Source organism: Typopeltis vanoorti, chromosome 20 (assembly GCF_054136105.1).
Source record: "Typopeltis vanoorti isolate ZY-2024b chromosome 20, IOZ_Tvanoo_1.0, whole genome shotgun sequence".
Taxonomy (NCBI): Eukaryota; Metazoa; Arthropoda; class Arachnida; order Uropygi; family Thelyphonidae; genus Typopeltis; species Typopeltis vanoorti.
The window spans coordinates 40,268,993-40,291,069 of record NC_143568.1 but is presented as its reverse complement, the minus strand read 5'-3'; the positions used below and the strand labels follow the sequence as shown (position 1 = coordinate 40,291,069).

Sequence of the window (22,077 nt, the reverse complement as noted above, 5' to 3'; positions counted from 1 at the left end):
TCGCAGATATGAGAGTCCTGAGAAAGATTAGAGGCATGAACAGATGGCATCAATGGCAATATCATTAAAAATGAGGATATTAGGAAAGAACTTGACATTGTCAGCATCCAGGAATGCATTAGCAGAGCTAATCTCAGGTGGTATGGTCACTTAAATAGAATGGGAGAGGAAAGATTAGCAAAACAAGTGTTCTCTGCCAGGTTGGCAGGAAAACGACCCAGAGGAAGACCAAGATATAGGTGGATTGATACGGTACAAAGAGCCTTAGACGACAGAAATATAAGATCTGATAATGTTGGAGTCTTGACAAGTAACAGACTGATTTGGAGGAAAATTGTAGATAGGAAGTTAGTAATGATGCAATTTTTTCATGTAGTACTGTCATATCCTGTACACCCCTTGAGGGTACATGGCAGGAATTTGATGATGATGATGATTTATTTCCAAACCTGGACACAAATTTGTGTGTTACCTAAAAATAAAATATTCCATACACTGGGGTACAGAATAGAATAAAAAACAGATTTTTCAGAACTATGACAGTTCAGAGATTCTAACTCCAGAATATTCTTCATATAAATGAAGGGGCACCAACTATAAAATGGAAAGTTGTTTGGCAGCTTGTAGCTAAGACAAGCAATGTAGTTAACCACAGGCTTAAAAGGCCTTGTTTATGAATTTTGGGAAGACACCACAGTGCAAGAAGGCCACAGTAAATTAGTTTCTTCCCAAATTCAGTATCCCAACAAACAGGATAATAAAAAAATGGATAGTATATGGAGTTCCAGAAGTAAGAAGGTAAACTTCCTGTAGTATTCTTGCATATTCTTTCTTGTTATCTGTCAACATTTTTGTTTTCAATATCACCACCCACACAAGAGCCTGTAAAAATCAAAAGAATGCTATTTGTAAGGATGCCGTAAGAGAGAAAGAGGAATCTGCTGGTATGTTTCTTAAGCAGTTGGAAGTTGTAATCCAACTCCTTAAGAAACATATCAGCAGTTGTTCTAAAAAAACAGAGGCAGATGGAATAAAAGAGAACAAGAAATGTGAACAATGAGGGGGATGAAGAGAAAAATATGAGCATGGGAGAATAAAAGTTGCAGTATAGTCATTCTCCAAGAGAATCATTACAGATAAAGCATAATGAAAAAACTGTCTATGAGAAAGTGACAGGTGGGAATTTGTGAGAGACAGGAGGGGGATGGGGAGGTTCATCATTTAAGTGAACTGTCCTCTTCAGGATAGCATCACACATTCTAAGGGAGGTTCAAAAATTATCATCCCAAACAACACATGTTGTGCAATGCCCAGAAGAAAGGCAAATGGTAAAGGGAAGAGAAAAAGAATGCGAGGTGTATGAAATATGTGCATTGTTAATAAGGCTGTGGGAATGGTTGAAATATTACCATTTACTTCAGGTAATATGCAAAAGAGTGGTTATGGCTCTGACCTGATTGTTTATTGAGAACCCTGAAACGGGAAGAGTCACTAAAAAATGGAAAGAAAGCAATATAGTGCAAGTGAACCAAAATGGTGGTAGGACAGATGTTTCTAATTACAAACCAGTCAGAATATCTGCATTAGTAATTAAGGTATCAAAGAGAATGGTGAGGAATAGAATATATGATTGGGATGATAGCTTAGTATTCCCTACAATTGACAGCTTGAATCTGAAGAATAAGTCTTGTTTTAGCAATCTCCTTGCATTTTATAATAAAATGACAAAAAATGTTTGATAAGGGAAATGCATATAAGGTAATAATTTTGGATTTACAAAGACATTTCATAGACTGCCACATTACATGTTGGAGTAAATGTTAAGGAAGATGGAGATGTTGAAAGTTTATTTTTCACTTGGTTAGACTATAATAAATTTAGTTTAATCCTTTATCCAAGTGTGAGCAAACAAAGTTTGCACCTGAAAGTATCTTCAGGACTAGGGTAAGGTGGTACAACACCGGGCAACTCGTTGCAAAGGTGGAGCAAGCTAACATCACTCCTATCTCAGTATCTCCCATGATGCAAAATACATCTCCTTGTGGATATATGTATAATGTTATGCAGATATGTATAATGTTATGCATTAAGGGAAGGGCCACACCCAGACTAGTTTGGACCTTTATTGAGGTCTCTTCAGTGGGAGCCAGGCCCAAGTGGAGATACCACGCAGAAGCATTAGCAAGGTCATTTCTACCTATAGGAGTTGCCAAATGGTGTGCTACCTTTTTTTTATTAAATTACTTTGGATTTAGAGAAAGATGTTGAAAGTTTATTTTTCACTTGGTTAAACTACAATAAATTTAGTTTAATCCTTTATCCAAGTGTGAGCAAACAAAGTTTGTGCCTGAAAGTATCTTCAGGACTGGGGTGACAATATTACATCCATCACATCGGTTGTGATGGATGTAATATTGTAATGTACTGGAACTGTAATGCTGAAGTGTGCTTCAGTAGTGGATGCAATTTCAAGTGCATCCACCAGCGAAGTGCATTTCAACAGTGGGGATACATGAACTGTTGTGTGGAAATTTAGTAAACTAATTTCCATTAAAGTGTGGAAACTGAAGAGGATCCAAAGCAACTATGGTAATATCCGGACTCTGAAATGTTGGTTAGTGAGAGAAGATGAAGATGTGTAAATTGCAGTCTAATGGATAGGCAAAAAACAAGATATGATACGATAAAGATATTTAAGTTGGTGAGGGAATTTTAAGTCAGCAGAGATGGGAAGAGAGAGAGAATAAAACATCACTGGTGAGTGGATTTTAAGTTGGTAAGGATAGTGGGGGGGGGAGGAGAGAACAGGTATCATTCCTTGCAGTTGCTCAATTCATCGAGCAATGTTCGGTATGTTGATCACTGAGCATGACATCCCAGATTATGTATGCTGATTTTGTGAAGGTTGTTATTCCAAAAACAAAGGCACACCATCAAATTATCTACCTCTGGTCACAAGCCTCTATGTCAAACCCAAATTGAATGCCTGTAAAATGTCCAAAGTAACTCCATGCATTTCTCCAAATTTTTTCATAGATTTGTATACAAAAGTGGGTAAGGATGACTAGGCAATTAGTTGTGGAATGGGAAAATCCATATAATGCTTACTAACAGGACCTCCAGGTAGGTTAGTGAACAAGTTGGCTCTTAATGACCTCTCAGATCATTATTTTCAAGAGGATTGTGATGAGAGTAATGGAAGTTAGAGGGTTATTTGCTTTTCTGGTATGTTCAAAAATTATTGACCATAAATTAGAAATTCTGAAAGGAAAAATTTTGTGCACATGGTTACTAGGTGTGTGCACTCCCTTTTTGACTGGTGTACAAGTGCACACCTTAGAAGGAACATTGATTATTGGTATCTTGAAGATTTTTCTGATGTCATTCTGGTGAAAGATCACAGGAGACATATGTTCATAGTGCAGTGCAGGAGGAGATGAGTTTCCTTGGCTATGAACACAAAAGCTGGAAGAGAAGGCTGATGTGTAAAGAGAGTATATCATTAATGTGGAAATAATGAAGTGATTTATATGAGAACTGAGGCAAATGAAATGGAGGTATTTAGGACATTATAAAATTTCATTGTAAGTACAGAAATGGAGTTAAATGAGATATTGATCAATGTATTGGGGAAAAGCCACAGAACTGTCAATGCCTTGACCAGGCTGTTTATTTTTTAAGTCAGAGCAATAGAGAGCAAAATAGCTCTTTTACATAATGGAGGTAATGAATTATAAACTGATCAGTATCTCAGGGTTAAGATACTGGAAAAACTAGTTAAGGCAAGTGCTTTTTTCGAGATGATATGCAATGGCACAGTGCACCAGCATCTTTATTAACAATGATGTGTGACATATGGATGTGGCACATTTAGATTGTAATATTCATATTTTTTTTACATGTTTACCTGCTAAGCAAATAATGCATACTGATGTGTTGTTGTTATAAGCAGATTTTAATAGGTTGGTGCATTGGAATAAAGAATGAGAATGTCATTTCAATGCTGCTAAGTGTAAAGTTATGCACTTTGACCAGAGAAGATGGGAATAAGGTTTACAATATTGGAGGAACTTTGCTTCGGGAGGCAGAGAAGGTAAAAAATCTGGGAATCTTGGTAGATAGGAAACTGAAGTTTGGGGAACACATTGCAAAAGTTGTAAGGGTTACCTAAAAAATCTGCTATAATACAAAGAACACTGACATATAAGGAGGTGATAGTTACACTGTATAAGGTGCCTATTAGGCCACATCTGGATTTCTGTGCTAAAACTGTCTCAGGACTCTGGAATATTGAGTATAAGGAGAGATTGAGAAAATGTGGTCTTCATAGCATAGTTAGATATGAGAAGGAGGGATGATGTGATTGAGATGTATAAAAGTTGGTGAGAGGAGCCTGTCATATAGAGATAGGGGATTTATTGCATGTGATGATAGATGATTCGAAATAAGAGGTTAACCCTGGAAACTGAACAAAGGGCATTTGAGTAAGGAAGAGAAAGGAGATTTTTTTTTTCTTGACACATGGTAATGAGTGGAATTTATTAAAAGAGTGGATGGTGAGTATTCCAACACTGAATGTCTTCAAGACAGTTATTGTGGTCAGTGTTCAACTTCCTGTGATGAGTCTTTGGACTCCATGAAGGTACTGAAGTATTACTAATAATCTTAGTTATTATTATACAGGTATTCATTTACATGGAGTCCAGAAACCCAATGTGGTAGACACACTAACTTTTATACACACAAAACCTGTTGTATCTTTCCTGAAACTTATTCACTGTCAGGACACTCAACTAATTCTGACAATCCATTCTGCTCATTCACTACTCTCCACACCAAAAATCTAATCTGAACACCTTTACTAACAACACTCTTAGACAACTTCCACAAATGGCCCCAAGTGGTTTTTTTTTTATTATTACTTGTCATGTATTGAAAAATTTCCCTTTGTATCAATCTTATATGACTCTTTTAATATCTTAGAAGTTTCTATCATGTTCTCTCTTTTCTGCTATCAACTAAACTTTGCAACCTATCCTCATATGAAGCAGTCCACAGACCATTTGTTTACTAATGTTTGAATACTTTCTACCACTTCCTGATCCCCCAAGAAACCCAAACCCAGGTGACCAAATTTGTGCACAGCAGTCAAGATGCAGCTGAATCATAGCCTTATAAGGAGGAATAATAAATTCCCACCTTTGAGATATTTTACCAACTTTTGCAACATCCCCTCTGAACTTCAACTCTTTCTCCATGTTTACCCCCAAGTCATTAACCATATTAAACTGACAATCACTATCCTTCACTAAAAACATCAATTTATTTAAATGATCCTACAGGATATCTACATCATCTGTATCAACTATCACCCTTTCTGGTTTTGCATCATCAACAAATAACTGAATATTCCCTCCCTCCCCCCATAAATCTGTCCCTATAATGCTGATATACAATCAAAAGAAATATAAAAATGGAGAAAAACTCGCATAAAAAAATTTCTTAATGTAGAATTTTCACCTAAGTGTCATGCACATTGTCAGTACAGGATCACAGAACAGGAATTAAACAATAACAGACAATTCTAAAAAGCACTACTTAAGTAGCTAACGTAAGATAGGAAATTACTGACCTTATTTAGTTAACTTTAAAAAAAAAAAAATATATATATATATATATAGTTATATATATATATATATATTGGGTTATAGTTATATATTGGGTCTGTTTAAGTTAAGACAATGAACTAAAATTTTTTCATGTTTTATAGACATTCTATGAGGAAATGACTTTTATGAAGGAATCTTGTCTTGTTTCGATAAACTGACTGTTTAGTGCCATAGCATGCTCTTTAAGTCTGGACTGTTCAGGATAATGGTATTTAATAAAAATATTGTGTTCTTCTAGATGAATAAAAGCAGATCTTCTGGTTCATCCAAAATAAGATAACCCACTAGAGCAAGGAATGGTAGAAATAGGATTGCTCATGGTAGATCTTGATTGTGGTTTAACAATATCTGAAGGAAATTCTTCTTGAACTAATTCAGTGGTGTCAGGTAAAGGAATATTAGTGAATAATCAGTTTAGATGTATCCCTATCTCTATTTACTAATATTCCTTTATCTGACACCACTGAATTAGTTCAAGAAGAATTTCCTTCAGATATTGTTAAACTATTTGATTTTGTAATACATTCTGGTCATTTCTCCTTTAAAAACAAATTATATCAACAAAGGAAGAGCCACGAGCAATCCTGTTTCTTCTACTATTGCCAACTTCTTCGTGGAACACATTGAACAATGTACGTCTGATAACAATTCCACCTAGACCTACATGTTGGTACAAATTTGTGGATGATATTTTTGCAATTTTGAATAGCTTTTCTTCTGAGTTACAGCAGTATCTTTCCAAATTAAATGCACTTCATCCCATGATCCAATTCACCTTAGAAGAAAAAGTAAATAACCAATTAGCCTTTCTAGATCTTTTATTTCTTTGTCAACAGATGGAAGTTTACATTTTTTCAGTTTTTCGGAAGAAGAGTCATAGACTCCATCATATCCATGCTGAACCTCATCATCATCCTAATCAAAAGGCTGGAACTATTCAGACCTTAGTACATTGTGCTCTTCCTTATGTTGTTCAAAAAATTTTACCGAAGGATTACAGCATATTAATTTCACCTTTTTATGTAATAATTTTAAGAATTATTTCATCAAAAAAGCTTTTAACATTATGGTAACTCTACCTCTTATAATACAGAAGAGCATTCCTATTCCTTATGTGCATGGAATTTCTGGATGTCTAGCAAAAGTTTTAAAACTGAATATTTTTGTTGCCTTTCCAGACATCTACCAGATTTCTTGCTCTTGTGGGTTATTTTATTTTAGACAAACTTCAGAGGCAATACCATGAGCCTGAACAGTCCAGACTTGATGAGCATGCGATTGATACTAAACACAGAGTTCATTGGAACTAGACAAGTCCTTCATAAAAGTCATTTCCTCATAGAACATCAATAGCATGCTCCTCAAGTAAAGAAACATGTGAAACTTTACCTCACTCTCCAAAACTTAAAAGATCTTCTAAATGATCTATGTATATCCCCTTTATTGGAGATAGGAAAGATTAGCGGATTTTAAAGTACTAACTTTATTTTGTATTTGTGTGTGTGTGTGCGTGCGTGTGTGTGTGTGTGTGTGTGCGTGTGTGTGTGTGCGTGTGTGTTTAAGTTAGGAAATCGACCTTATTTAGTTATCCTACATTAGCTACTTAGGTGGTGCTTTTTAGAACTGTCTGTTATTATTTTCCATTCTGTGATCTTGTACTAACAATGGCTATGGCACTTAAGCAAAAATTCTACATTAAAAAAAAGAGTTTCTTACGTAAAATTTCCTCTGTTTTTATATATCTTTTGATTATACCAATTCACAGTATTCCATGATTGCAATTGATACATAAATCAAAGAGTAGTTGTCTTAGTACAGAACCTTGATGAAGTTCACTAGTAACCCTCATTCTCCTAGATTCCACTCCACAATATACTATTCTCTGTCTGTCAGCCTCCCCCCCCCCCAATCCATTCCCATTTCCTCTAACTCTTTTGTAATAGTTTTCCATGCAGTATTCTGCAAAATGCCTTTGCAAAGTCCAGCAGAATCGTGATGTAACCATTTCCCTGATCTACTGGCAGGGAAATGACTATAAATAAATTACTATGGCAGAACCTACCTTTTACAAAGCTGTGCTGCCTATAGAGTGCCACATCCTTCTGTTGGATTTTATCTTTAAACAACTATTCCAATACTTGAACCACCACTCCTGAGATATTAAATAGTTTGTAATTTGCTACTTCTGTCTTGGAGCCACCTTTGTGTAATGGAATTATCTTACCCTGTTTCCTCTCCCTTGGAATCTTATCAAAATTGAGACTTAGACTGAACAACTTCAGAGCACCTCTCGTTCAACAATTTTGATATCAGTTTGTCACATGAGCAACTGCAAAATCTCCACCTGGGTGGTACCATCTTGGCAAAGAGATCGCTCAGCAACTCAACTATATCTTTTGCCTCTGTCACCTTCCTACCATAGGCACTGATTAAAGTTATCCTTCCACAGTCATTTTTCCTCTTACCTGCTACATAATCAAAAAACTATTGATTTTAACTTTGGCCTGCTTAGCTAATTTTCTCTCATAATTTGATTTGCCCTTTGTTAACATGCCAGTTATGATTCTTGCTTGCACACATACTGTTCATGATTATGCTGATCACCTTTTTTTTTTATATTCCTTCCACAGTGTTTTCTTTATTTTTATTGTATTCTTTTTTCTTTTTCTTTTTTTTTTTTTTTTTTTTTTGCAGCTCTTACTTTAAATCTCTACTCATCCACTTAACCCCCAACATGGCTCATTCTCCTGATCTTGGGTATGCAGTCTGATACTGCTTCTCTTAAACAATCTCTGACCACTTCCCATGCAATACTGACATTCTTTCCTTGTAGCTTCTCAAGCCATAGCACTGCTCCAAGGTGTCTTCTAAGTCTGTCACAATTACAAGCCTTATAGTTCAACATAAACCCTTTTTTGACAGAGAATTCCACATGCTAAGCAACTTCACAAGACAGCATGGTCATTCTCCCCCCAAATGGAGAAGAGTGTCTACCTTGGTTATGGATATATCATCTGATGCTATTACCAGATACCCCTTGTCCCTTCTATAACATGCTGTTTCAAGTCTCCTCTAGAACTTGCCCCTTTCCTCCCTCCAATCTACGTGCCCATAGTTGAAGTCCCTCATAATAACTGCTCAGCCTGCACTCATTGTGCTAATCTGCTGATGCATGGCATCTATATCTTCCTGTGGATCTCCTGGTCTATAGCAACAACTAACAATATTTTGTCCTATTGATCTCTATCTAAAATCCTCTTTAACTTCTAGTTTTGTTGGTTGTAGTTCTTCAGTTATCATCAACTAAATACCCCTCCTCCTGTTCTATTCCCTCTATCCTCCCTAAAAATACAATATCTCTTACATTTTATTCCTGTAACTATATTTTTTTTTTATCAACCAAGTCTTACTGATGCCTATGAAGTTTGGCCAAGTTGAGCTGACCAAAGAGTAAAACTCTTCTTCCTTATTTCTGATACTTCTGGCATTCATGCACATGCCTTTCAACATTCCCTTGAACCCACAGTTACCACTGAAATCTGAAATCTGTGAAATAACATTCAGCACTCAATCATTTCTGTCCACACACTCATTTGTCCCAAGTGTGGCAAGACACGCTTGATTGCTTCCCCCCCCCCATATATCTAGTTCCCTTGGTTTGGCACTCCAACCTCTCACTAAAAGCTTTCTCCAGACATTTAACTCCAAACCATTCAAATGTAGTCCATCAAGAATAGATAAGTCCTTTTTCCATCAAATTCACTCTGCACATCCATAAACCACACACCATTCTTCCTCCTCCACAATCTTCTCATTGACACATTCACAATCATGGCTTTGCTCAATTCAGTCCCGTCATACTGAGATAGCAGACTCACAATCCTTACTTTCTTATTCTTCATTATCACTTCTTTCAACGACTCTTTCTTATTCTTTCTCACTGCACATTTCTCACCTTTTGAATCATTTGTTCCTGCTAACACCATCAACTCTTTCACTTCTCCCAACTAACAGATTCACTAACTTCCTTGACCTTCACACCTGGGAAACATGCTTTTGTCACTTTCTCATTAAGTATACCTCTTATCGAATCTGCATACAATGCTTCTCCTTATTCCCAGTTAATTGAATAGTTAGTTATTAAATGAAATTTACATTTTTCATGATGTCTAATGTAAAGAGCTTTGCTATAAAAAAATTTTTTACACTATAATTTCTCATGTAGCTCCTCTCTAATTACAAATCAATATAACATAGCATGCTTATTTTGCAGAGGAGCACCCCTGTGTTTTAAACGCACTGGCTCTTACCTGTGATTTAATGAGTAAAATTGTCATGTCATAGATAATGCATTTTGAGACATATACTATGGGGTAGACCTGAAGTACTTCATGTTTCTATCTTCATAAGTTTGAAATTTATAACAAGGAACATAATTGAGATAATATATCATCAATAAATTGTTTAAAATCATAAAACAGAAACAACCATAAAAGAATAAATTACAAAATAATTAAAACCAATAACTGTAAATAATTAAAAATTAAAAGTAAAGATTAAAAATACATGGACAAAGAAAAAATTAGAAAAGGATAATGACTTGGGGATAATGAATGAATGAATAAAATGATTCATTCCAAAGGAATGAATGAATCATCACATTTGTAATCATTTTCATCATCTTTAATTATTCATTCATTCTTTTGTAGGTTTCATTATATCCCCACATCATTATTCTTTTCTGGATTTTATATTTTTCCATGTATTTTTAACCTTCACTTTTAATTTTTTATTATTTATAGTGATTACAGTATTTACATTAATGGCATGACCAGAACAGGCCACCTGGCCCAAAATGTTAGAAAGAAGAAGAAAAATTATTTACAGTTATCAGTTTTAATTCTTTTGTAATTTATCCTTTATGGTTGTTCAGTTTTATGATTTTAAACAATTTATCAGGATGTATTATCTCAGTTATGCTCCAGGTTACAAATTTCAAAGTTATAAAGATAGAAAAATAAAGTACTCCAGGTCTACCCCAAAGTATATATCGCAAAATTCATGATCTATATCATAACAATTTTACTCATTAAATCCCAGGTAAAAGCCAGTGTATTCAAAGACAGGGGTGCTCCTTAGCAAAATAAGCATGCTATGTTATACTGACTTTTATATATATATATATATATATATATATATTTGCAATTCTTCCTGCTAGCAAAGAATGAACACCTACTGTTTTACAAAAAAGCACTTGTTGAGATTATAATTCAAGAAGAATAAGTAGATAAGAATATAATACTCTAATGGATGATGGCACAGTTTTATGTCTCTTACCTTAGTATTTTTTTGTTTCTTAATGTGAAACCACATGCAAAAGGCTGTAAAACCTATATACATAGTAGACATACCAGCCATTTATTTAATACTATATTCAACCTCTTTTAGCCCAAATTACAGGACATGTGTGGTTTATCATAGATTTCACATGGTGTTGGAAAGCATCTAAGTGATTGCATCAACATACAAGGCATTCACCAGACAATCCTTTAACTGGCTCAGATTTGACAGAGGAGGACTTTGCTCCTGGATATGTTTTAATAACATGTCCCATGCATTCTCAATGGTGTTCAGATCTGGACTTTGTAGTGGCCAGGGAAAATGGTGGAAGTCACTGTCATGCTTGCTAAACCACTGCTGAACAATTCTTGTGCAATGGACAGTAGAATTGCCAATCATGAAACAACTATCACCTGCTGGATAAAAGTATTGGTAGTTACATGCCTATATGGAAACCATTGATTTCTCCGAAGAATCAGAAAGTTCGTCTACAGTGGTGTTAAAAGCACAGTGACTGGACACTGGAAGACTGGAAAATAGTCATGGTCTGACGAGTCACAGTACACCTTGTTCTATACCTCCTGTAAGTAGAGAGAGTTTGATGATAGTCCCACAAAGTGATGATCCTAGCTTGCCTTGTTTAAAACAATTTGAGGTTTTGGAGGTGGTGTCATGTTCTGTTGGTAAGGAATAGATCCCCTGATATTGCTGGAAGGTCAGGTGTCCTCCAAGGAATATCTGAACATTGGTGCAGATATTGAACCTTCCAGCAATATCAGGGGATCTATTCCTTACCAACAGAACATGCCCCACACCATGACATCACCTTCAAAACCTCAAATTGTTTTAAACAAGGAAAGCCAGGATCATCACTTTGTGGGACTATCATCAAACTCTCTACTTACAGGAGGTATAGAACAAGGTGTACTATGACTTGTCAGACCCATGACTATTTTTCAGTCTTCCAGTGTCCAGTCACTGTGCTTTTAACACCACTGTAGATGAACTTTCCGATTCTTCGGAGAAATCAATGGTTTCCATATAGGCATGCAACTACCGATCCTTTCTTTCAGGCTTACACGGTGATCCGAATACATTTCGGAAAATTATACTGACCAATACTGATCCTCTTCAATTCCCTGCACATAGTTCAGATATGGGTTGAAAACAGCCTTCATTAAATGCTTTGGTCAATTGCTGCAAACAGTAAGTTCTGTTTCTCGATACAAGCCTTCTCAGACAACAGTGATCTCATTCCTGACACAGTCTTACGATTACAGTTACACACACCTCTTGGACAAGCAATGTGGGTTATTTTATCACTGATAAAACGCCATGGATATCTCACCTTTGAGAAACTAGTCAGCTTTGCTATTTAAATCACAGCTCCAACCAAATGGAAACCTGCAAATAAGCCTTTATCGAACTCTGACAGATCATTTGTTTTTTCCATTGTGATCAAAACTATTGTTACAATGGCTGTATATACACACAGTGTATATACTGTGTGTATACACAGCACATTACTATTAGTACTGTAGGTGGGTGACTGGGCCAAATCAGATAAGCTGGAAACTCTTCTCTAGAAGATGCCAGCATGGAACTTTTTTTTCAGCCTCTAATAATTAAAGTGGCAATGACTTCACGGCAGGCAATGAAATTTATCTATCACCTAAAGACATACAAACATCTATACCACAGTGGAATTCAAATATCATATCCACTTCCCAGTCTTTTAGCTGGGAAGTGGATCTGATGTCCACTTGGACAACCAGACTGATAATTTATCACATTATCAATAAAGTTCAGCTAAGCTGCATAAAAGAAATGGCTACATTACATGAATGCTAAAATCTGTAAAAGCATCTGAGAGGATATTATGAAAAAAAGGCTACTCTTACCAAGCCCTATTAAGGTGTTTAAAACTGTCCTTTCAAAATTAAATTAACCTGGTGCAAGACAAAATATTTCTTTCTTCCTACTTTTAGGACAATATTTGATTCAAATTATGTAAAAGACATCTTATGATCATTTAAGTATAAGCATTTAAATATTAAACTAGCAAAATGAAAAATCAACACAACAGTTATACTCTGGAGTTTAGTTCTTTGAAACTAAGAATGCTCTATTAATGCCTTCTTGAAATATGGAAATCCTATTCAAAGGCTACTGCAAAAATGGTTCCAAGACATAGATAATGTGAAGGGGGGGAAAAAATGCAAACTGATGAATGACTTTGCATAACATACATTAGGCCATTTTGGAGAAAAGAAAGAATGGCTATGGGCACTGATATCCTTAATTTTAATGCTTGAGCATTATTTATTGGAAATAGTAAAAGACCTCTAATAAATTTAGTTTAATCCTTTACCCAAGTGCAGGCAAACAAAGTTTGCGCCTTCAGGACTGAGGCAACTCATAGTAAAGGTGGACCAAGCTCTCGTCACTCCTTGTCTCAGTATCTCCCATAATGCAAAGCACATCTCCTTGCAGACATGTATAATGCTAGGCATTAAAGGAAGAGCCACTACCCAGACCAGTTTTGACCTTTATTGAGGTCTCGTCAGTGGGAGGCAGACCTAGAAGTGGTGATACTAAGGCAGAAGCAATGGAGAGGTCATATAAGTAAATATGACCTCTCCATTGCTTCTGCCTTAGTATCACCACTTCTGAGTCTGCCTCCCACTGACGAGACCTCAATAAAGGTCAAAACTGGTCTGGGTAGTGGCCCTTCCTTTAATGCCTAGCATTATACATGTCTGCAAGGAGATGTGCTTTGCATTATGGGAGATACTGAGACAAGAAGTGACGAGAGCTTGGTCCATCTTTACTACGAGTTGCCTCAGTCCTGAAGATACTTCAGGCGCAAACTTTGTTTGCCTACACTTGGGTAAAGGATTAAATTAAATTTATTATATTATGTTGGAGGTTTAATGGATTTTTTACAACACTCAAAAAGAAACCAACCAAATCTTAACAAATACGGTTACATTAAGCTTCCGAAGATTTGGGAAACACTCATCACCAGAGGTCCCACCTTACATTCCAGGACACCTACTACCGCCCTTAGAGGGCGCTCCACCTAGATAGGACTTTAGTGTCACCCACGTGGTTGGGCTTAGTATTGTAAGTTTTTGTGTGCATGTTACATTAATTGTTTTTGTAATCCCCGTAGATGTCCTAGTGACTAGGACGAAATATAGGAGTATTAAATTCTAATTTAATTCTTTTTGAGTGTTGTAAAAAATCCATTAAACCTCCAACATAATGTCCTCACAGCACTTAAGCCTCTACACAAGAATAAATTTATTATAGTCTAACCAAGTGGAAAATAAACTTCCAACATCTTTCTCTAAATCCAGAGTAAATTAATAATAAGGTGGCACACCTTTGGGCAGCTTGTATAAGTAAATATGACCTCTTCGTTGCTTCTGCCTTAGTATCTCCACTTCTGGGTATGCCTCCCACTGACGAGACCTCAATAAAGGTCGAAACCGGTCTGGGTAGTGGCCCTTCCTTTAATGCATAGCATTATACAAGTCCGCAAGGAGATGTGCTTTGCATTATGGGAGATATTGAGACAATGAGCGATGAGAGCTTGGTCCATCTTTACAACGAGTTGCCTCAGTCCTGAAGATACTTCAGGCACAAACTGTTTGCCTACACTTGGGTAAAGGATTAAACTAAATTTATTATAGTCTAACCAAGTGGAAAATAAACTTCCAGTAAAAGATCTATAAAAGCTTCACAGAATGATTTTTGCTCAGTGTAATATAATTAAAAAACATTTCAAGCAAGATTTATGCAATTCTATCTAATTTTTTATTTCTGCATTTATCTGAAAATAAGAAAAGCTTTATACTTACAGCAAGTGTATCCAAAGAATCAATAAGAGTTAGGCTGTACCCTCCCAACACATCATTGATATTGATATTGGACCTTGAAAAGGTAAAAAAATCAAACTGAACGATGGTTGTCATGTACATACATACAACAACTTGTTAACAAACAGAATGTAGTTCTATTATTATTATCATGGGATTGCCACAGAGTGAAAAGGACTTTACAGAAAATCATTCATCACATTTAAATTCATTTGCCTATCTCAAATGACCACACTACTCTAGCAGTGCATTATTCTATACACCTACCTCATGCAAAAAACACACTCTCACCCAGTACTATCTATATATAATATATTTGTATAAAATATACACAAATATGCAGTAAGCAAAATGCTGATATGTCCCATCCCCATTCAAAGTTTTATAAACTATGTGAAATACTCAGTAAGCAATTCTCTCACAGAAGAATGCCTCTTTGTTATTAATTTTTTAGACTATTTCTTCGAAAACAAGATGTTATTATAGATTAATAAAAAAATGCCACCCTGGTTGGCTGAGTGGTTAGCGTATCTGCTCTCCAGCCAAAAGGCTGTGGGTTTGAATCCAGCCATGGGCATGGATGTTTGCGATTGTCTGTGGAAATACTAATGGTGATCCGCAGTAGATGGCATTGGTGTAGTAGTTGTCAGTTGGAGGACTGAGTGGTGGAGATAGAGCTGTAGAGCAGGTGCCATCCCTTGATGAGTCTCTGGACTCCCTGGAGGTGTCAAATAATAATAATAATAATAAATGTGTACAAAATATCTAAAATAACAAAAAAAAAAGAAGTTCGTTTTGTATTTTTGTTAATTTTTTAATCTGCTGCTATCCCCATGATGTACCACACTCACTTCATCCCAATTATGGCACTATTCTTGCTTTTGATTCTTCTTCACTTCAATCCTTACAAAAATCTCCCAGTGTTCTTATACAACCTCTCAACTTAATAAGTGAATTATATTATTATTATTATTATTATTATTATTACCACCCCAAGACCTCATGGAGTCAAAGACTCATCTGGGAGGTCCTTTTATCACACACACACACAGCTCATCATACCATGTTTTAAACACATTTAAACTCTTTGCAGACACCACATTCTCAAGCAAGGCATTCCAATCATTCACAACTCTGCACGAAAAAAACCTGCCTCTCACCCTCTTTATACAGTTTCCAGGGATGACCTCTGGTTCTCCCCTGATCTCCCATTATTCTCTGTAAAACTTCTCCGGCATTGAACCTATAACAACCCCTTACCAACTTGCAGGTTTCTATCATATCTCCCCTCTTCCTCCTGTCCACCAGACTCTGCAAATTACATCTTCTCAATCTTTCCTCATATTCAACATTCCAGAGGCCAGAAACTACCTTGGTCAATCTCCTTTGGACAAATATCATCCTTTCTCTTCCTAAACTAAAATCTGCAAATTTCAATATCTCATCTAGCCACATAGCCAACATTCCTTCCTCCCCGTCTCCAGATATCACCAGTTAAACCCATATTTAGATTCATTCATTACCAAACTTCAACTTTCCTCCCTGCAAAAGTAACCATTTTTGCATACTGTTGTTAAGCATTTGAAAAATGTAATTGTAATTTTTATAATTTATAATAAGAATAAAAATTTTATAGTATGGATGTTAAGGATATTATTAATCCACTGTTATTATTATAGCCAGATATGACCAAATACTGAAGTTTTCACCCTCTGGCTATAACAACAACGGACTAATAATATCCTTAGCATCCATTATTTAACTTACCAGACTGAAGTATTTTAGAATTCTATATTCTAATAACAATTGTATAATTAAAATTTATAATAAACTAGTTTATATATATATGTTTTTTTTTTTAAATATCAATCCCACATATAAAGGAAGGCAGAATTCATACCACAATAACAGATGTAGACAAAGTGATTTAGAAAAGAAAGGAACACATTGATTTCTTGAACAAATGGCAGTGGAACAGTATTTGGATAAAAGTGTGAAAAGGCTGTTCCACAAAAACAGAGGAAGATTGAGTGAAAGAAGACAAAGTTGTTCAGTATGTCTGAAACTGGACAGAGAACAGACAATGATCAGTAATTGGTCATAAGTTTACAGGATTAAGGGAAAGTGGAGAAACTGCAATAACAATACCTATAGAAGAGGCATAAGGCAGAAATGCACCACCTGTGATGTGAGAAAGCGACTTGAGTGAATCTGTGAAAAGGGGGTATCGTTTAACTAGACCCTTTATGTGGAAAGCATCAAGCATTTTAGAGAGGTTTATGATGCACCTTCCCAAATATCAGAAAAATATTAAGGTAGGAGAGAAATTAGATTCATACCTGTGTTAACTGTACAGAGGAGAAATGGCATCTTGAGTGCAAAAGGATGCAAAGAAGGCTATAGGTGTAATGTACTTGTGCCAAAAAAAAAGTCTAGAGGTGCAAGCCAAAGTATAAAGATCTGATTCACACATGGAAAAAGTATTTCATGGAACTGTAATGATTTTCAAAATAAAAAAAGTATCCTTCTAAACATACATGAGTTTGCTCATGAAACATTCACGAGGTTTATCTCATTTCAAAATGTCCATTGTAAAAAGCGGTGACAGTTTAGTTTGTTAGAAGCCATGCTATCAGTTACTGATATAACAGATATACCACAATACTGAGAGTGTTGGTCATCACTAAATTTATGAAGGCAAGCAAGAAATATATTCATCATATTCTCTTGATTTTGTAACTTTTGGGTTCCACTTTTTTTCCTCACTCCATCAAAGCACATACATTACTGCTATTTGTAATGATGCATACATTGCACCTAACTCCCTAACTCCAGGATTAAAGAGTTGAACTGAGCCAAAGCACAGATGAATCTGCTAACAAATGTAAAAAGCAAAAACAGGAAGAATACATGTAATAGAATTTTATTATTGTTATTATTCAAAGATCGCTACAAAGTCAGACTTGTCACACAAGGTCCTGCTGAACACCACTAACTGCATTCCACTCACCAACCTCTTGCCATCCAAAAATTTACTCCTCACCTTTATGCTCATCATATACCTCTTCATCAAGGATAATCACTCATTCTACTCTTCTCACTTCGATCTTTGAATAATCTTTCAATGTCAAACTAATAAAATCCTTCTGCCCTCAACTATGCTCCATATCTCAGTCTTCTGTAATATGCACTTTGGGAATCATAGGAAGAAGAGGCAAGGTACCAAACTTTGTTCACAGTCCAGTTACATTTGCTACGATTTGTACAAATTTGAGCAGCTTCCAAGAATAGTGTTTATACATGGGAAATGTGATGTGTGTAATAATTCAGCTTTTTTTCTGTCTGATGAGAGAAAGATCTTTTTCCAAGACACAGTTGTGCTAATCCCACTGTTATAAATAAAAAAAATTTAATTTCATTGCTGCTTCAAAAATTCTCTCTATTCAGGTAATGACAAACATCATAAGACTATTACAAGAAGCAGCAAATTATATTAGGTAGAAAATGAACAGTTCACCCTGAAAATTAAAAATTAATACATGCCATTGTAGATGCTATCAATTATCTTACCTACCTATAAGACAAGACATCTTAAACAAACTGCACACAGTTACATAAAACTTTATATAAAGAATAGAACAATTACTCAGCTTCACTCATCTTACAATGTACCAGTAGCTAACTGAATTAAAGTCTTATCCAAAATATTCAACACCCAAGAATATGCATCCTATTAAAATGAAGGATATTACTGATACATCTATATTTATTGCCAAATATAGAAACTTAATCTAAAGAGTGCAAAAACTCTGTTCAATATTTTAATAATCCTATGTCAAATTAATTATTAGTGCTTAAATTAGGTTTCACTAACAGCTGTTTCTCATCAGAAACCAGGCAATTCAATTTGTTCAAGTGGCCAACTTCCAAAAACTCATGAATTGCCTAAAAGGTCACTTCTCAAGTAGCTCCAAAACTGGATCTCTTATGAATCTCTACACTCCAAGTGATCACGACCCAAAATTCAGCTAGACACAGCCAGAAGCAAGTATTGCCACAGCATCACACCTTCACTTGGCGAAGCAGCAGACAAACCTCCAGAGTGCATTGGCTTACCATTCTTTTCAAAGACCAGGCAGAAAGCTTAAGAGAGCAAGAACTCTCATTCTCATCAGACACCAGGCAATTCAATTATTCAAATTGCCAATTCCAAAAACTCGTCAGTAACCTTAAAGATAACCTCTCAAATAGCTCCAAAACTGGATCTCTCATGAATCTCTGCACTCTGCCCGAACCATGGCCAAGCACTACCAGAAGCAAGTACTGATACCGAGGCAAGCCTTCACTTGGCAAGGTGGCCAACAAACCACTAGAGTGCACAGGCCTACCATTCTTTTTGGAAAGCAGGTAGAAACCTTAAGAAAGCAAAAACTCTCAGAGCAAGAACCTCATTCTCATCAGAGACCAGGCAGAAACCTAAAGAGAGCAAAAACAGTGTTCAATGCTTTGGCAAGCCTTTCAAGCAAATCTTTAACCTGTCCTCATAAGGTTTATTCCATAGACCAGATACCATCTTATTCACTCGTCTCTAGATAACCTCCACCTCATAATCATTCTCAAGAAACCCAGGTGACTAGATCTGCATGCAGTAGTCAACATGGGGTCTTAACAAGGCTCCATAAAGAGGTATAATAACCTGCTTGTTGGCTATTCTTCAGTAATCAAGTAATCTGATGAACTGCTTTAGCCACTTTTGCAATATGCCCTCTAAACTTTAACTCTGTATCCACTAACTAACATCCCCAAATCCCTGGCTTCATCAATTTCCTGGAGTACAGTTTTTCCCATCAATGTGGTACACAGATGATAATCTTTCAATCCCAAAATGCATAACCTTATATTTTGGCCACATTAAACTGACATCCATTCTCCTTATCCCAGATTGCCAGTCTATCCAAATCATCTACCAAATTTTAACATAATCTGTATTAACTATTGCTTTACCCAATTTTGCATCATCAACAAATAATTGAATAGTTCTTCTCAGATCCTTTCCTATATCCTTAATGTACAAATTAAATGGTAGCAGCCCAAGAACAGAGCCCTGTGGCATGATGCTAGTCACAGGCCTTCTACTGGAGTACTTCTGAATAAGCTACTCTCTAATCTCTCTCCATCAACCACTCTCTTATCCACTTCAAACTTTATATCCAGCCCCATGTGCTGCAATTTACTGATTAGAATTTCATGCAGTACCTTGTAAAAAGCTTTTGCAAAATCCAGCAATATCACTGCAAACCCATTACCTTTAATCAACCTCAGCTGTCACTGTATCTTGCTCTTGACCAACTTCTCCAATATCTTGATTATGATTCCTAATATACTGATCAGTTGGTAATTTAACACTTTATGTAATGGAACTATTTTCCCCTCTTTCCACCCACTTGGGACTAACCCACAGCCAAGACTTAGAGTAAAAAATGTGGTCAAAGACACCGACAATTCCCTAGCACCTTCACATAAGACTCAAGCTGGTATACCATCTAATCCCATAGATTCATATCAAGTTCTGTAATATGCTATGCACCTCCATTTCATTTACATCAGTTCCCATATAAGTTTTTGCCTCTCTCGTTACTGCAGTTTCTCCACCTAGATGATATACTCTTGCAAAGTGTTTGCTTAGTAATTCTACTATTTCAACTGATTCAGTTACCTCCCTACCATCGGCATTCATTAAAATCATTTTGCCATAAGCATTCTCCTTTTACTTGCAACATATCGAAAGCACTGTTTGGGATTATTTTTGGCCTGCACTGCTAATTTCCCTTCATACACTGCTTTTGCCTTTCTTACCACACTGGTTACCATTCTGGCCTGTGCTTCGTACTGCCCATGTGCCTGCTTATAACGCACACTTGATTTACTCTCCTTACTCTAGGTTAGCAGTATGCAATTACTTCCCTCAAACACTCCTTTACCTCTTCCTTAATAACTGCATAAATTCCATTTCCTTCCTCCTATGTGTCCTCTCCTACTTCCAATCCATGTTCCCATAGTTGGAATCACCCCACAACAATTACCTGCAATCCCTCACTGAGCTTATCTGCTGGTGCAGGAGGGCCTGCAGATAAGCTTATCTGCAGGCCTAACAAAATATACAGTTGGATGCTTCCAGGTGGAAGCATCTAACTTTATATTTTGTTCTGCTGGCCTATATCTCATAATGGTATTCAGAGCTCTCCAAATAGCCTCAAATGTGCTATTTTCATGGGCCTGCAGTTGAACTTATACTCTGTTTGGTTGCAATTCATTGGCTCTCATCAACAACACTCCCCCCACCCCCAATCTTTACTCTCTATCCTCCCCGAACAATTCTATTCCACTAACTATATCATTTTCTGTCAGCCATGTCTCACTAATGCCAATAACCTTTGGTCAGGATGAACTAACCAATGCCAAAAACTCTTCCCCCTTGTTCCAAATGCTCCTGATATTAGTGTACATAAAGTGCAAAAGCCCCTTATGCCCACTGCTATCCTGACAGTGTCTAATACTAACTTCCCATTCTGTTTGTTACCAGTGGTACAGACTTAAGCATTTTATGCACATTCTTACACTCAACTGCCTTTGTTCTGCATATCCACTTAACAGCCCCCCCCCCCCCTTCAAGCTCTAGTTCCCCTGATTTTGAACATCCACTTTTACTTCATTCAAAAACTTTTTCCAGCCTCTGAATACCAAATTCATTCAGATGCTATCCTTCTTGTATAAGTCCTTTCGCCTGTCAAACTCACTCCACAACAAACTCCATTATTCCTCCTGCATAACCTCCACATTGAGTCATTCGCTATTATGACCCTCCTCCTCATTCCTTGATTCTTCCTTCTATCTTAGTCCAGCATTCATTTCTCTTTTCTTGCACTGCTTTCTTTCTGATATCAACTGACCCACTCACCAGACATTTCTACATTCGTTGCAGCTCAAGCTTTGTCCTGTGTATCACTCTATGTAACCAAGCTGTCTCTCTTATTACAGCCAACTCTTCATTCTTCACATCTGTTATACTACTATTCTTTCGATCAACACTTTTGCTCTCTCTCTCTCTCTCAGTTGTGTGACTTTTAACCCCTGTTTTAATCCTATCTGCCATTACACTGTCATAGACATTTTTGATGCATATT

At 36.3% G+C, this 22,077-nt stretch overlaps 1 protein-coding gene across 3 annotated transcripts in view; it reads right to left on the bottom strand.

Annotated features, from left to right (window-relative positions):
- The window catches only part of LOC150095390 (ER degradation-enhancing alpha-mannosidase-like protein 1), a 409,738-nt gene that overhangs the window by 368,634 nt on the left and 19,027 nt on the right, over positions 1 to 22,077 (bottom strand). For all 3 annotated transcript variants that reach the window (XM_090410569.1, XM_090410568.1, XM_090410570.1), the window contains exon 2: positions 14,876 to 14,948. In XM_090410569.1, coding sequence (XP_090266695.1) covers positions 14,876 to 14,948 — 73 coding nt within the window. The remainder of the gene's footprint in view (positions 1 to 14,875; positions 14,949 to 22,077) is intronic.